The sequence below is a fragment of the Dermochelys coriacea genome, chromosome 7 (assembly GCF_009764565.3).
Source record: "Dermochelys coriacea isolate rDerCor1 chromosome 7, rDerCor1.pri.v4, whole genome shotgun sequence".
In the NCBI taxonomy this organism is placed as follows: Eukaryota; Metazoa; Chordata; order Testudines; family Dermochelyidae; genus Dermochelys; species Dermochelys coriacea.
In genome coordinates, this window is record NC_050074.1 from 72,075,056 (window position 1) to 72,092,482 (window position 17,427).

The window sequence follows — 17,427 nt, forward strand, 5'->3', positions numbered from 1 at the left end:
TTAGACTCTGAGTTTTCTCCCAAGAACTGGTGCAAACCCAGTAGCTTGAGCTGTTTAAACTAATGTGAATAAAAATACTCAAGAATATATCGTAGAGAATAACTCTACTGTTGCAGGGGGTGAATCACAATCTAATCGCTCTCTTCCAATTTCAACTCTGTGATGGTATTACCCACAAGTATTAACAAGAACATCAACAGTCACTAAACTAACACAAACTTGTACAATAATTTATAAATTTGGAGTTTCTGATTGCCTGTTGTCTCCTATTTGTCACCTGTTTTACTCTCTCTCAAAACACGATTTGCAAAAAATTCAGGAAGTATTACAGCAGTTTTCAAACTATAGGAAGTACGCAGTATAAACAAATTGGTGATTTACTACTGTCAACTATTAAGCAGTATTAATATTTCCAAAGAGAAATGATACAATTTAAACACTGGTTTTATGCAAATAGTAAATTTGCTATAGTGTTAAGCCTACCTCTCTGATTTCCGCTGTATTTTTCCTGAAAATTATCAGGGAATTAAAGTTACCAGTCTCAGGATGCATTCCAAAAGATGGGTGTGAAATGATTACTCTGATTAAGTCAATGGCAAAACTCCTATTGACTTGAATGGGATCAGGATGACACCTTAGGTATATCAATGATGCAAGGGAAAAAATATCATTGGGTGATGCAAAATATTTGGATTTACTCTTAAATTCTGCATACAAAAATAATATATATCCTTCTATTTTTACTTCCATTGTTTACCATACAAAGGGATACTTGAAACTGAGTTTACTGAAAAATGAACTTCAACTCTCCTCCCTTTTCTCCCTGCCCTGTCTAGACAAATAATACAGTATTTGTCTAAATAGGTGATGGTTTTTCTGTTTGAGAGAAATAGACACACAGATCTTGGTGAAAAATTATCTAGAAAAGGAAACATAATTTGCTCTGTGATGGGTGCCAGAATGTATTGTCAGGTCCTTAAGAAGATGAGCTCTTTATTACCAACATTAAGAACTAAAGCTATTAAGGGGATTAGTATTTTGAAGATGTGAAGTGGTTCAACCTTCTGAGTCATTGTATTTAGTCTCCTTATACCAAGAAGTTTTTCTGTTGTGCAGATTTCTAAACACCTTATAACCATCTCAAATCCATTCTTTACAACACTGTCTTATCATTTCTCTATTTATAAAATTACACTAATTTTACCTTTAAAACAATTCCTAATCCAAAGCACAAGTGTTTTCTTTGAGTCACCAGTAATTCAGTGAGGTGAATGCAAATTTTGCAAGGTCATTGCCTCTGTTTTCTTATTAGAACATGTAAGTTGAAATTTTTCATTTTCAGAAATTCCTAAGGATTTTCACTTCTTACTTTTACTGAAGTGAGTGTTGCAAACCTGTGGGTTCTGCTACAAGTCACTCCCACTCATAATCAAATCCAACTTTTATTCTAGCCTTTTGTGTGTTTATTTATATGAATGTGTTAAATTCTCTCCTCTCTGGAAATCTGATTATCCTAAACATCACTTCCACTAATTGTTTCAATTTTAAAAAAATCACAACATTTTGTCTTAACAGGTTTTGGATTGGACTATCCTAAAAAGAGCATCAGTGAGGTAGATGCAATGTTCTAATTATGACTATCTGGAAACTGAAAAACCCAGGAGATCTGAAGCCTATGAGGGCTGGAAAGCTCATTAGACATAGAAAATATAGGTGATGAAAAGTCAGGTGTTTTCCTGATTCTTACCCCTTACGTAAGTGCCAAGGTGGATGGCAATGAATGAAATTATGATAAAACGAATATAAAGACTCGTCAACAAAAGCAGTCTCTTTGCAAGTTCCTTTAATGTCAGTTTGCCATTAAACTCACAAGTAGGACAGAGTGCTCATCGCAGGCTTCCCTTCCCTTTATCTACAACCTTTAGAACAAAGCAGGTAACTAATCCTAGCCCACACCATTTCATTCCCTTTACGGATATAGAATCTTCTTACTCATCTTGATATCCATGGTAATTTTCCAAAGAGCTAATGTACTGCAATGTAGGACAAATGAAGGACATCTGCTCCTCAGCATTTTCCCGTTCAACCCAAAGTGAGTGTGCACACTAGTGTCTTTTGGGCTGTGGGAAGAACAGAACCTAGGGACAAAGTGCTTTCACCTAATATTAGAGTTCTATTTATAGTGTATTATTAGTTTCTAAACTGACCTTGTGGCGCTGTTTCTTACTTCATTTCACTGTAGCTCCATAAATTTCGACCACATTTGAAGGTACATACTCTGCCTATTAGTTCTGTCTAGTCAATGAAGTTCACGTAGCTATGACGCATCTGTCATAGATAAATGAATCAACTGATTTGATTTACTAAGAAGGCTAAATTTATTATGCGACATTTTACAAGTATAATTCAGCTTACCCTTGATGGTAATAAATGAGATATCAGCTCCCCTGAGACAAAAGAACCAGTCCCTGTATTTTCCAGGCATGGCCCCAGCCAGATTCCATTTTAGAGATGGGAAATGGCCGTATCTTTGATTAAAAGGGAACCTTTAATCAAATAAAGTGCATCATCAAGCAAGAGCCAAGATTCCAATACTCTTGACTACAGCACAGCACTAATCCAAAATCAAATCCCCACCACACACACAACCCATTACCACTTGGTGTAAACGTGACATCCATCACAAGTAGGGAGAATGTCCTTCAGCATTTTTATTCTTATCCTTAGATTCATTTCTCTTCTCTCCCTCCCCAACCCCAGGTATGCTTTTATACGTTCTTAAAATCTCCTCCTCAGCCTGATCCCCTTGGGTATTTCTGTGGACGCTCCAGTTTAAATTCTTTGTCCAAAGAGCAGTATTTCCAAGGGAAACAACTGACCTAGACTGTGCATCCAGGAGTAACTGCAATGGCCTTTAAGTAACTTAGGAGCAACTAGTTTTCCTCCTGGCTGCTTTCTTTTCATTCTGTGAAAAGAGTCATTTTGACTAATGTTACATCATTCTCAGGATCTCTGTTTGGGATCTTTGTCCCTAATGTGAGTGTTATTGGATAAAATAAAATAAATAAATAACAGCAACAGTGAAAGTGTATAATTTTACATTTCTTTTGCTTCTCCATTTCTGTATATGCACAAATACATCTGCATACCTCTCTCTTTATGCAGGCACTCATCTTAAGAGTCTTTCTGGTCATCTAGACTGTTTTGTTTCAATAGTGCAAGACACAGCAACTGACAGAATGAATGACTTTCTCTTTGGCCTCAGAAGCCCAGCAGAGTGCAATGCAAGCAAATGAAGGAGTCTTGCACTCCATATCAATGAAGAAACCATTTTTCATTCAATTGAGAGGTCTGATTATTTTAAACAGCATTTGCAGAACTATCTCCTTGGATTAGTCTACACATAATTCGACTATATGGAATGTTTATTTATTTACTGTATGCTCCCAACTCCACAGGGCACAATGGGGAGCAAGGGCTCTGCTACAAGGAGAATATAGTTGAAGTCATAATTCTGATTGTCTTTGTTTTAAAACCTAATCTAAAATGTCTAAAATCCATATATTTGAATATATTTCATTTTTCTGGGTATTTATCAAACTGGTAATGCTTTATACACAGCATTCAAAAAATACTTGGCAGCCTTAGTATCTCCATTTCACTGATTAAAAATGCAGGAAATGTACACATCTAATGTATTTTTCCTAATTTATTCTGTTGTTTTAGTTTTTGCATTTCTTTAATTTTAGACAGTGAAAACAGACTAGTCAGTTTCATATTGCTCCTGGATCAATTTCACTTCCCTGGTCTTCTAAATTAGCACAAAGCTGTAGTGTTTATGCTGTACACACCGCAGGAGAATGTTTAAAATTCAAACAAACTTTTCTCTGAATTTTAAAAAAGAGTCATGAAATTGTTTCTCTTGGCTTTAATTTTCTAAAAGGTCTTGTTCTTAAAATCTAAACTCAAACTATCCCTGACAGTGTCCCTTTCATGGATGGGCAACCCGGAAAGTTACCTGTTTTAGGGGCTGCAGGGTCAAGCACCATTTCAGTTATTTTCTCCTCTTATTCAGGCTAGACTTAATGAAATCTGAAACAGATTTTTAATGTAGAAAGATAATCCTCTTTTAGTTATTTGAATGTAGAGTATTTCTATGTTTTCCATTTCAGCAAAACTAAATTGCTCAAAGGGCAATCTAAGAAGAACTAGCGGCGAGGGGATTTACAAAGCGTGACACAAATTGTTCAGAAAGTGCCTCCGAAATGTCCTTCTGTACCTAACTCAGGGGTGGGGACGTATGGCGTATGGTTAATTTATAACCATTTTAGCCATTCTCGCTTATACTAAAAGGAGTTATCAAGAGAAGGCAGAGCCTGCATGAAGCATTGCCAGGGGTATCATTCGCTCCTATTTGAAAAGGCAGAGTGCCAAGACAAGCTCCTTAGGTATGTTGTTGGGGTGGGTGTGAGGGCGCAGAAACCGTGCGCGAATGTGCCAATTCTCAGCCGCAGTGCCCTCTCCTGTCGTAAATTACACCAACATGAAAAGGAGGACTTGTGGCACCTTAGAGACTAACAAATTTATCAGAGCATAAGCTTTCGTGAGCTACAGCTCACTTAAGTGAGCTGTAGCTCACGAAAGCTTATGCTCTGATAAATTTGTTAGTCTCTAAGGTGCCACAAGTCCTCCTTTTCTTTTTGCGAATACAGACTAACACGGCTGCTACTCTGAAACCTACACCAACATGTGGCGCCTAAGAGATCAAGTTAATTCTTCCGGCAAAATGACAACAAAAGTCACAGCGATCTGACAGTCGGCACAAAGCTGAGGGGGGAATCGTTTTACAGACGAAAACAGCACGGGGTCCAAAGAGCTAATCCCCCGCTACCTAGCACCGTGTCTGAAACCCGAACGGATTCAGCGCTGCTGGAGACCGGACTGAGCCTGAGAGCATCTCTCCTAAGCCAAGGCAGTTTCAGTCTGGCCATCTGAGCATTTCACCTGCTGCCCCACGGGGGAAGCAGCACTAATGAAAAGTCCATGAACAAACGTAAGCCCCGTTTGGAGAAAGACTGCTAACGTTTTAGGGCCAGCATGAGCGGGGTCTTAGGGTTCTGCTTCTTCCTTCTCCTGTACCTCAAGCACAGAGGACCCTCTCGGAGAAATGATTCAGAAATGGGCGTATTTAGACGGCGAAATGCCAGACTCCGCAAGCAAAGGGAACGGGGCATCCCCCCAGCCCTCCCGCTCCGCCCAGTTGCTCGCGATTGGGGTTGGGGATTTTAGCGTGTGCGCTTCGAAAGTCCCCGCTGCTCTCTGGGGGGGGGGGGGGACGGATAAAACGGGAGCTGCAACAGAGGCTGTTCTCCTCCACAAGGGCTGGGCCCTCTTCGTTGCTCTCCCGTGGGGATCTGAACCCACCTCCCCCCTTTCTTCCTTTGGGTTTGGAATAAACTAACGGAACCCTTCATTTCAATTGCCCCAGGCAGGTGGAGCCCGCGGAGTGCAGTGAACGGTCGGACTTAGCCACACGTTGCCGCTAGATCCGGTTCGCCTTACAACTGGGCGGCGGCGGCGTCTGGCACGGGCCCGGCGCAGATCCCCTTGCGGCTGCCGCGGCTTCCGGGCGTAGCAGCGCCGCGCCGCGCCGCGCCGCGCCGCCTCCCTCTCTCGCGGCCGGGCGGCCCGTCCCCGAGCCGGGGGAACCTCCATTCGGAGGGGCCGCGCTCGGGGCTCGGCTCTCTCCTCGGTGATTGGCTACGGCTCCCCCGTGTGGCACATGAGCATAAAGAGCCGCAGCTGGCGACGTGACCCCGGGGGGGGACTGTGCGTCAGAGCCCTGGCCGGGGAGGGGAGCCGGGATTATTTGGGGGGGGGGGAAGACCAACCCCCCCCCCAACCAAAAAATAAGAGCAAGCCTCGGGAAGCATGCGACTCCATTTGCGCCGACGGCCCCCGAAGCCGGCGTGCCTGCGCGGGCTGGCTCGCGAGCGATGGGACGGAGCCCTGGGGGCCCCCGGCGCTCCGACGCCTTCTGAGCTGGGGGCCAGCCCTTCCCACGGCAGGGATGCTCGCCGCGGACCCGGAGTGAGCTCCGGGCAGAGCCAAGCGGAGCAAGCGGACGCTTTGGCAGCCCGTCCGTCCAGGGGTGGCGAGGCAAAGGGGAAGCCGCGGCCGAGCCGCCCAGCCGGCTTCCCTGAAGACGCGAAAGGCGTCCCGGCATGTGAGGAGCGGACGAGAAACAGCGCAGGGCAAAGCAGAGCCGGGGCGGGGAGGAAGGAGGGCAGGACTGGAGGAGGTGTGTCTGGAAGCAGCCGTATCGCCAAGGAAGAAGGCGGCAAGAGGGAAAGGCCGGAGGAGGGGGTGGGGAGGAAAGGATCGGAGCTTCAGCCTTCTCTGTCCTCGGAGTGATTCTCCCCCCGCGGCCCCCCATGCACAGATAGCGAAGCACCCGCGCAGCGGAGAGGCTGAAGTTTGAGGAGGGCAGCGGCTGCGTTGCCGGGCGCAGGACGGGGTGTCCCCCGGATCGGAGGATGGCGACCGAGGGGGGAGCCGGGCTGGCCAAGTCCGCCGTGGAGAAGCTGTCCGATGCCATGGGCGAGAAGACCAAGCAGCTGGGCACGGCCATGCAGGACGTGCACCGGCAGCGGCGGCTGATCCTGGTCATCGTGTGCGTGGCCCTCTTCCTGGATAACATGCTCTACATGGTGATCGTGCCCATCATGCCGAGCTACCTCACCAAGTGGGAGGCCCGGGGGAGCAACGCCAGCGGGGCCAACGCCAGCCGGGCCAAGTCCGTGCTGGGGCCCGGGTACCCCCCGGAGAACGAGGACATCAAGATCGGGCTGCTGTTCGCCTCCAAGGCCATCCTGCAGCTGCTGGTGAACCCGCTGAGCGGCACCTTCATCGACCGCGTGGGCTACGACATCCCGCTGCTGATCGGCCTCACCGTCATGTTCCTCTCCACCATCATCTTCGCCCTGGCCGAGAACTACGCCACCCTCTTCGCCGCCCGCAGCCTGCAGGGGCTGGGCTCGGCCTTCGCCGACACCTCCGGCATCGCCATGATCGCCGACAAGTACACCGAGGAGTCGGAGCGCAGCCGGGCCCTGGGCATCGCCCTGGCCTTCATCTCCTTCGGCAGCCTGGTGGCGCCCCCTTTCGGCGGCATCCTCCACCAGTTCGCCGGCAGGCGGGTGCCCTTCCTGGTGCTGGCCTGCGTCTGCCTGCTGGACTGCCTGCTGCTGCTCACCGTCATCAAGCCCTTCGGCAGCCGGGCTCGGGAGAACATGCCCGTGGGCACCCCCATCCAGAGGCTCATGATCGACCCCTACATCGCCGTGGTGGCCGGCGCCCTCACCACGTGCAACATCCCCCTGGCCTTCCTCGAGCCCACCATCGCCACGTGGATGAAAAAGACCATGGGCGCCTCGGAGTGGGAGATGGGGGTCACGTGGCTCCCCGCCTTCTTCCCCCATGTGTTGGGCGTCTACATCACCGTCAAACTGGCCGCCAAGTACCCGCACCTGCAGTGGTTCTATGGGGCCCTGGGCATGGTCATCATCGGGGCCAGCTCGTGCACAGTGCCCGCCTGCCGGAACTTCGGGCAGCTCATCGTCCCGCTCTGCGGCATTTGCTTCGGCATCGCCCTGGTGGACACGGCCCTGCTGCCCACGCTTGCCTTCCTCGTGGACGTGCGCCACGTCTCCGTCTACGGCAGCGTCTATGCCATAGCGGATATCTCCTACTCCCTGGCGTATGCCCTGGGGCCCATAGTCGCCAGCCAGATCGTGCACTCGCTCGGTTTCGTGCAGCTGAACCTGGGCATGGGGCTTGCCAACGTGCTTTACGCCCCGGTCCTCCTGTTCCTCAAAAACGTCTGCCAAATGAAAGCCTCTCACTCCGAGAGGAACATCCTGCTGGAGGAAGGACCCAAAGGACTCTATGACACCATCAAAATGGAGGAGCGCAAAGGCAAGGGGAAACCCCCCCATCCCACAGGCGGGATGCAAGGAAACAGCGTGGACTCTTACCCCAGAGACCTGACAGGGGCCTCGGAGGAGGACTCTTCAGATTATGAATACAGTTAGGCTGCACGGAGCTGGCGGAACAAGGGTTAAAGTGGGTGGTGGGGGAGGGGATGTGAAAGCATTATTGCCATCTGTTTATGTACCAATGTGCACTATATACAATTTAACCTTTATCACGCTGTAATGGCTTCTCGACTTGTTTTAAGTTGGTATTTCCTTAGACACTGGCAAGGGAAAAGCACGAAGAAGACTAATCGAATGATGCATTTACATAAATCCTTCCAAAAACTTTTAGCTTGGGTCTCTTGTGCAAAAGTTTTCTCGAGTTGAAACTCCGTGTGTGACATACTGTCTATCTCTGTAAAAATACATTAAAAGGGAGGGAAGTCTGTAATAAAATTCAGATTGCATATTCAGGGACCTAAATTTACTAAATCTTGTATATATGTACTGACACTTTCACTTGGTTTCATATTTAACAACAGCAACAAAAATCACATCGTATTATTTCTTCTTTGGGAACCAGCTGAAGCGCTGTAATAATTTTTCCTGTTGTGTTGCTACTTGGTAAATGCAATATACTGTATCATGTGTAAGTCCAAATCTACAAGGATAATATGACCTGAATAAATGAAGTTTGAGGGGTCCATGGTCTTTCTTTCATTGTTTTTGAGGGCAAGGATATTACTCTAACAAATGTCAAGAAGTTCCCTATAACATCAGCCTCGTTTATTTCGTAAGACCGATTCAATAAAGATAAAACCCTTTTATCTCAGAATGGTGGAATCTCAGAGTTCAAAGATTGACAATGTAAAAATGTTCAGGCAGAAAATGTGTACTGAATTGCAAACAGGGCATCAAACATCGCTGCGTACACTGTCTTGGTATTAAGGTATTGGTTTATTTTTTTAAACACAGCACTTTTCCAATAAAGACTTTACATAATCAAATGCTTCTGAATTTTGCATTTACCCCACATAGATTTACGGTAAGGAAAAGGTAATACTTTGCCCAGAATGTAGTCCCGTCTATATCACGTAACTATAATCTGTGGGGATTAAAATAATAATACCTAGCTCTTATACAAGGCTTCCCATAGATCTCAAAGCGCTTCACAAAGGATGTCAGTATCACGGGCTAAAAAGGGCGAAGGTGATTTATTCAAACGTATCCAAATGATGAAACCTGTGGTCCAAACGCAAATATAAAACCGAAGCTCACATTTTTTTCCCTGTAAATTCCCCCCTGGTTTATAGGTCGCTATAATACATCGTTTATTTAAATGTCCAACCATCTATTAGACAAAACAAACGGTTTCTTTTCTAAAAAATAAAGCGTCCCCTCCCCTAGGTTCTTAGAAAAATGAAGAAGAAACACAGCAAACCAGTCATCAATTTCACTTGGTCATCAAGGTCTCTGATTGACATAGGGCGCTATGATAGCAACTTTCAGGGCCTCGGAGTCCCCGCTCAGACGAACAAATAACAATGAAAACGCTGCTTTGTAGTGGCCTTTTGGTTTCGGTAACAAGGAATCAATAATGACCGTAGGACCAAGTTGAGTCCCACATTTATAAAATAAAGCTCAACTTGCAATTGCCAAAAAGAAGATTTAAGGATGTAACAAATCTTTTCGCTGGGAGTCAGATAACTGGGATTTCCCTGGCATCCTTCCATAGTGCTATTGGTAATAAGATAAATCTGTTATGACTTTAGTTAATGTCTGAAAGCTTACTTTCTTTTCAGTGTGACTAGATTCAAATGATCATTTGCTTTTGTGTGTGCTGGTAAGGAAGCTCAGCCAGGGTAGCAATATTTACAAACCCAGGGACTGCACAGTAATTAAACACCCATATTCTGATTTCATTTTAAACCAGCCGAAAAAGACAGAGCGCTTACCTTTTTCAAGACAGATAATATGTAAAAAAAAAAAAAAAGAGCCCGCTGCCTTGTCCAGCTGTGACTCAAGGGGAACAAATAATTTCTCTACAGAACTCCGATTCTTATTATTCAAAACCCTTTGGTTAACCATCTTCGCTAATAGACTAGTACTACTTTAAAGACCGGGTGCAGAGGGTATTTAATAAGCTCTTTCGAAATGCACTGCCAATTGCTCCTTAAAATGAAACCCGCACCCCCGAAGCTAGCGGGCTAGAGATTTAGAAATAAGATACGACTCCAGTCTAACGAACGCGGGGAATAAAGACCTGACTTGGTCAAAGGAGAAGCTGCTATTGTTTAAAGGCGGGGGAGGGAGAGAGAATTTGCATTACAACTGAATTAAAGGCAGCAAAAATGGGGAATTGAATTTTTCCTTGGAGTCAGAGCTGTTTATTTCCCTCCCACTCCCTTACCCCCAGTAACACCGTTAATCGTCTAATGAACGCCAAAGAAAATAACTTTAATTCAAGCTTGGAAGCATTGCTCAATACACAGGAGAGGCCCTTTCCTTCAACCTGCTCCTTTAAGGGCTGGAGAATATTAAGGATTCCCAACGGGGCCGGGGAAGCAGATCGGGAATCGGGAGAGGTCAGTGCCCATGTATATTGCGTACCCATTGCGTGTCTGCCCTTTTCCCTTCGTCAGACTGCCGCACGTGGCAAGTTAACTTGCGAGTCAAGCAACGAATGACCGAAAGAAAATGTGGCTTTATCAAAGTCAACGCCGAAGGGGGACCCTGCCTTCCCTGCACTAGCTTTCCACTCGGAAAAAAGGCGCCTGCAGTTTGAAATACACGCCCTGGGGCGATGCCCAGTAACTTCGGACAACCTCCTCCCGGGCACTAGTCGCTGAGAGAGGCTAGTGCCGTGCTGCTTTCAAACGCACAATCTGCTGCTGGGATAAGGACAGCAAACCATGCAAAACCCCTGCCGCTGGCCCCGGAGAGGAGGATGCTCTCCGCGTGTCCAGCCTGTAGGAAAGCTGAACTCCAGCGGGAGGATGGTTTGAGGTTGGGCTGGGTTGCCTTATGGGAGGCCACTCGGGCTGCACGAATAGGAAGGGAGGGAGGGAGGAGTTAGCCAAACCTGGGGGAGGCTGAACGAAGAGGTTCTCCCAACGCCAGTGTATGGGTCCACAAGGAAAGGGAGACATGAAAGTACCTTGGACAGAGCAAAAGCAGACTCCAAAGCCTCCACATTGCCCAGAGCGCTTCTGAGCCCTCAAGAAGCGTTTTGAAGCCTGAAATATCCACCCCCACGTTTCCCTCTGCTCCTGACATTTGCGTTTGAAACTTTGACTTCAATCAACTCGCTGGAACAGGTAAGGGGTGTTCAGCCGCTGGCTGGCACTGATGCGCTCAAGAGCTGTTCGCACGCACGTCAGGGGTGCGTGTCAGATGTTCTTTAGCTTGTGCCTTTTCCCACCTTTGCACTAGACAGATGTGCCTTTCTCCCCCCTGTGTGTGCGCGCGTTATAACCACTTTGCAGCAGACATTGTTCTGAAGAATGACACCCCTGAACAAACCAAATCGTCAGTCTCTGCAGAAGGTCCGGGGAATCGGCCAAAGACATTTCAAACTGTTCGTTCACTTAGCTGGGAGGCGACTAAAACCAGAAGAATGGGAGGAGGGGGAATATTTCCATCAGTTTCTACACGTTGTAGACGCCTCCAGTTTATAATCAAGTTAACACCCGGAGCGCAGAGCGTCGGTAAGGGGAATGCATCCGATGAAGTGAGCTGTAGCTCACGAAAGCTTATGCTCTAATAAATTTGTTAGTCTCTAAGGTGCCACAAGTCCTCCTTTTCCTTTTGCGAATACAGACTAACACGGCTGCTACTCTGAAACCTGGTAAGGGGAAGATTTGACTTTTATGGCTGTTTTGAATTTGCTCTGCTGCTAACCATTTATTATGTTGATGTAGTTGGCAAGTTCCATTAATCCCGGTCTAGGACTATTCGAGCGCGTTCAATCATTTCCTCAACGGGGCTGGCTGCAGGCATCGTCTTTGCTGTCCCTTTAAATATTTATATAGGCTGCCTCCTCCCATCAGGGCTCAAGAGCTTGGACGACCGAGAAGATTGTCAAGGGGTCCGAACCAGGGCTGGGTCTATAACTCGATGCTCCGCCCTTTGGGGACACCCGTGTCTTTGTGGCTGGGTTTGTAACAGACGAATCCGCCTCCAAGCGGTGGCCGCCCCAGAGGTGGCTGCACTAACCCCACCGGGGCGAAGAGGAAAGGCTGGCAGCAGGGGCGGGTTCTGGACTCCAGTGGAAGATCCAGTCTCGATGGCAAACTCTTTCCCAAGGACTCGGGGCATGCGGGAGTTTGCCCGGCTCCTGAGCAATTCCAGGCTTTCCGCGCGCAGCAGACACTGCCATTCACCGCAGCTCGTACCTAAGTCCAGTTACTTTCAGCACCGCTGGAGCGCAATAACTTTTTATTCACAGCAGAAACTCAACGAGGGTGTCCCTTCCCTTCCCTCCCTCCCAGCAGCAGCGCAAACCCTACGGTTTATCTCCTGCTTTCCGCGGTTACCCATTGCTATTGCGATTGCCTCCCTCGGGATCGCCTAGAAAGAAACGGGGGCAGGAGGGTGAGAACGGAGAAGGGATGGCCGCAGAAGCCGACGGATGGAAAGGGGATTAGCCAGGGGCATGGCCAGAGAGGCTGCAGCTGCCCAGGCAGGGCGGGGAGGGGAAGGGGCAGAGGAAGAAGGAAACAGGATAATGCCGGCTGCGAGCAAAGCGAAAGCTAAAGGTAACCGCTGGCTTGGGAGAGCAGCGAGAGATCCGGGCTCCAGGGGCGCCGCGCCGCGCCCAGGACCGGCTGATCCGCGGGAGCGGCCCTCCGGCCTGTAACCGGGAGCGGTCACCCGCTGCCCGTTCCAGTGCCCCCTGCGGGAGCCCGCACCCCACAGCCGCACCGCCCCTGCCCGGGAGCCCAGCCCAGCTCGCAGCCCTGCGGGGTCCAAGGAATCGAACCTTCCAAGGCCTCCTCTGCGTGAATGGGACAGGACCTGCCCCCCCCGCGCCTGCCCCCGGCCCATGTTCCCTCTAGCGCTCGCTCTCGGGCAGCGGCAACGTTGCTGCTTGCCCCGCTGCCCTCCCCAGCCCCGCGGCGGCTGCGCCCCCGTGGCGCTGGGCAGTTGGTCGTGATCCCACTCAACACTGCCGGAGGGGAAGGTCAGAGGGTGGCTTCACACGAGTAGCTCTCACTCCGCCTGGGGTGGGTATTCCACGCACGGGCTGGAGCCCTCGAAGTCTTCTTTCCCTTCCTCCGCTGACTTCGCGGATCCTTGAGCTGCTCCCCTGGCATACCCCGGGCCTGGGTAGCACGCAAGAAAACAGGCCCGAGGGGCGCTGAGGGTCTCTCACAAAGTGCTGAAAGCCCTCAATCCCCATTGAGGTCATTGAGAGTTGAAGAGGATCAGGACCTTGTAGGAGGCACTCGGCATATTGAGGGATCAGGCCCATTGCTCACTAAGACACACTGCAAAAGACCTACGGGGTCAACTTGATTGATCTCATAGCGAATCCAGGACTGTTCCCCGCCTTGTCTACTGTTTCTTGCAGTGTAGCTTTAAATGTCTCAAGGGATGAAATCTGAATGATTTCACTCTCCCATTTCTCCTAACATGCTGCCTAACTGTTCCCCTTCATACTTTCATCCCAGTACTTATTTACCCTTCCGCCACATCAAATAGTTAAAGAAGTCTTAATATGAAAAGGAAGAGCAAAAGATTTAATTGTGATTTCGCACTAGACATCATATATTAAGCAATGGCCATGTGACTGGGGGAGACTTAAATTAATCATTAAATAGTCCTGACTTTAGCATTTTCAAACATTTAACAAGCCATAGTAACGCATAGCTCAAAGTGCATACTCTTGATACCAAAGAGAATAAGCATGATCGGTTGTTAGCTGTTCATGTAAAACTCCCATTACACTATAAATTGCAAGAAGTAGTTTTAACTGATAGCATTTAGCTATCTATTGACTCCAATAATGAGTTGGAAACAAACCCAAATAAGTGGATTAGATCGGCCAGTCTTTCTCTGTTATCTGCTAAAGAAGAGGTCAGTCTTCTCTGTTGTGGATTTTTGCTGCTGCTTTGAAATATGATGAACACTACATGATTCCTGCAAATGTCAGCATCCTGCTGAAAACATGGAGTTAACTGAAGGAACAGAGGGAGGGTACTTGAGCCACTCATAATCAAAGATATGAAAATTAATTTTTGGCCCCCAAACTTTGACAATGTTCCTTTCAATCAGAGCGAGTAACTATAAAGTCATCTTACTTTTCTCTGGGATTTTCCATCATTGGGGCAACATTTGTCTTCTTTGTACAACCTTTAAGTGAATTTAAAATTTGTGAGAGATGCTAGATTGACCAGCTTCAGAGTAGCAGCAGTGTTAGTCTGTATCCGCAAAAAGAAAAGGAGTACTTGTGGCACCTTAGAGGCTAACAAATTTATTTGATCATAAGCTTTCATGAGCCAGAGCTCTCTTCATCGGATGCATTTGAGACTGAAAGTGAGACTCTATCCACAGAAGAGACAAAACAAAAGCAACTACAGTGTCAGCTTTCCCATATTACTCCAAGTCCTTGTACATAATACACATTGTTTCTTTATATTGTTCTCCATGTCCACTGAAGGAAGAACAAGAAGTAATGGGTTTAATCTGCAGCAAGAGAGTTTTAGTTTAAATATTAGGAAAAACTTTCTAACTCTAGGGGTAGTTAAGCTCTGGAACAGGCTTCCAAGGAAGGTTGTGGAATCCCCATCACAGGAGGTTTTAAAGAACAGGTTGGACAAACAACTGTCATGGACGATCTACATTTACTTAGTCCTCCCCAGTGTAGGGGACTGGACTTCGTGACCTGAGGTCCCTTCAAGCCCTACATTTCTATGATTCTATTAACCCCAGGGGCTTTGCCTTTGCTAGATTTTTCCACAGACCAAGAACAAACACGTACTTTGAGATTGCATGACATTTATTTCAACTTAAAGGAAACAATAAAGAAAGAAAGTAAAGTCTGCCTGAAAGAGCACCACGTGTGCTTCCTCACCACAGGCTGCATCAGTGCCAAAGACAAACTGGCTGCTCTGGCTTTGAATGTAGGTTTTTACGAATTTAAAGGCAGTACACAGAGAACTAAGGGATCACAGGTTCACAGCTACATATGCCACAGACTTCAGTGAGCATTATGGAAAGTTTAAATTCTTTTGTTAAATTCTTTGTTAAATTCTTTTTGAGTTTATGTTGTTTGCTTAATGGTTCATAAATACTTGGCAAGATTTTTGTAGTACTATATAGGGAGCTGGGTGGTACTGTGGGTTAATGCAGCCTTTCACCTCATAATATCTATGATAAAGCACATCACAGATCTAAAAGAGTTTGGTATGTTTCATTCCAGTGCCCTGTGGAAATCCACCAGTGTTTTAAAGCTATCTCACAATATGTTACAAGTGTCAGTTTGTCCAGCAAAGGCTCTGGATTGGAATCACAGAAGGGGATTCAAATGACACTTTTTTGGCAGAGCTGTGCAGAGGCCAAAAGACTGGAATAGCAAAGATGACATAGAACCATAGGGATCTTAACAGCTCATCAGGTCCAGCCCCTTGTGCTAAGACAGGACCAAGTAAACCTAGACCATCCCTGACAGGTGTTTTTCTAACCTGCTCTTAAAAACCTCCAGTGATGGGAATTCCACAACCTCCCTTGGAAGCCCATTCCAGAGCTTAACTACCCTTAGAGCCAGAAAGATTTTCCTGCCATCTAACCTAAATTTCCCTTTCATACAGCTGTGTGAGGGAAATAACCCACAGTGCCTTCACAGCATGCCCCAGTTATTCACCCCCTCACTTTCATACACAAAAATTCTCTCAACAATTCTTTTAAACCCCCATTGCCCATTGTAGCAATAATACCACTACCTTGCATTTGTACAGTCACATGTATTTTATAAACATTGAAGGTTCTCTATCTACATCTATTTATTTTACTTGTGGGGGTGGCATCAGTGCTTAGGCAGCTTTGCAAATGCTGGCTGGCAGATATTTAGGTATCCAAGAGACTTAGGTGCCTACAAGGTTTGGCAGCTGCTGAGCATTTGAAAATGTCAGTGATACCTGAATGAGAGGCAGAGAGGTGTCTAAGTACCTTTAAGCATCTGGGCCTGTCGGCTCACAAAAGTTGGACTACCTTAACGATACCACTATAGCTAAAGCAGCCCAATCCCCTGATGTGGATGCAGCTATACCAATATATTTGCTTATACTAGCATAGTTTATACCTGAATGGGAAGGAGAGCAAGCCATACCAGTATAAGGCAGTGCCACAGGTAAAAGAAAGGATGGTCCAATGGTTAGGGCATTCACCTGGGGCTCAGGAGGTTCATTTCCTGCTCTGCCACAGACTTCCTCTGTAACCTAAGGCAAGTCACTTGACACTTCCTTACCTCACAGGTTTGCTGTGAGGAAAAAAACACATTAAAAGAGTGTGAGGTGCTCTGATATTGTGGTAACAGGGGCCCTGGAAGTACCTTGGATAGAATATACTGGTATAACTGCATCCACAGTAGGGGTTGTACTGTCTATGTCAACAAAAAGTCACACCCCTGACTGACATAGTTATACTAGTACAAATGCTGTCTGCAGATCAGGCATTACTCTGAAATGGTGTGACATACTGTGAAGTAAATTAGACTGATAAAGTGAATCAAAACTGGCAAAAGAGAACCCGTTAAGTGCATGGGATCTTTCTATAGAAATGAATTTATAGAGAAATGCAACAAATTGAATGACAAAGTAATATTCAAAGGATTCAATTCAGTTTACTTTAGATATTGTATTTCTGTTTCTCTTCAGTTTTGCATTCTTAAGCTTCAGTGCATGTTTGCACAGGGAACACTATATATTGTGCACATTTTGGTAATAAATAACTGTCACTGACTTGGCTTTAAATCTTTTCTATTTCCAGAACTGAGGTGTGCTGCTCTGTAAGTGCCGCCAAGTGGCTTCAACTTCTGGCTTCAGTACAAGATCTCAAAAGAAATGCAAGAATGCCTGTGCTAGAGAAACCCACACAGAAGGAGAAAGATGCATGCAGCAAAGATGAGACAGTAGGTGACTGCTTTTGGACAAAAACAAAACAGAGTTGGATTAAAGAAAGATGATTTTTAGTTATTATCAATAGGAGCAGTGTTATCAATGAAACTCAGGGGTAAATACAAACACTGTTCCTGACCTCATTTCTTTATTTTTGGAAAACAATGGTCACTTGCAACACTCTAGTATCAAGACCTTAAACTAGTCTTAGCACTTTTCATATTCAAAATACAAATACTTCATCCTCACCCGGTCCCTGTTACATTTGCACTACTAGGTAGTTGTGTATTATTATCCACATCTCAAACAGAGACTAACAACAAAAAAAAGAACAG

General features: G+C 46.6%; 2 protein-coding genes across 2 annotated transcripts in view; both read left to right on the top strand.

Annotated features, from left to right (window-relative positions):
* Window positions 1-4,757: 4,757 nt before the first annotated feature.
* On the top strand, window positions 4,758-8,961 carry SLC18A3 (solute carrier family 18 member A3). Its single transcript, XM_038410035.2, has one exon. It carries the CDS (start codon window positions 6,537-6,539, stop codon window positions 8,091-8,093), a length of 1,557 nt encoding a protein of 518 aa, XP_038265963.1. The 5' UTR covers window positions 4,758-6,536; the 3' UTR covers window positions 8,094-8,961.
* Window positions 8,962-11,050: 2,089 nt separating this feature from the next.
* Window positions 11,051-17,427, top strand: part of CHAT (choline O-acetyltransferase) — a 56,630-nt gene continuing 50,253 nt past the window's right edge. The window contains exons 1-2 of the mRNA XM_038410228.2: window positions 11,051-11,293; window positions 16,965-17,106. Of these exons, the coding sequence (XP_038266156.1) occupies window positions 17,047-17,106 (60 nt within the window). The 5' untranslated portion in view covers window positions 11,051-11,293; window positions 16,965-17,046. The remainder of the gene's footprint in view (window positions 11,294-16,964; window positions 17,107-17,427) is intronic.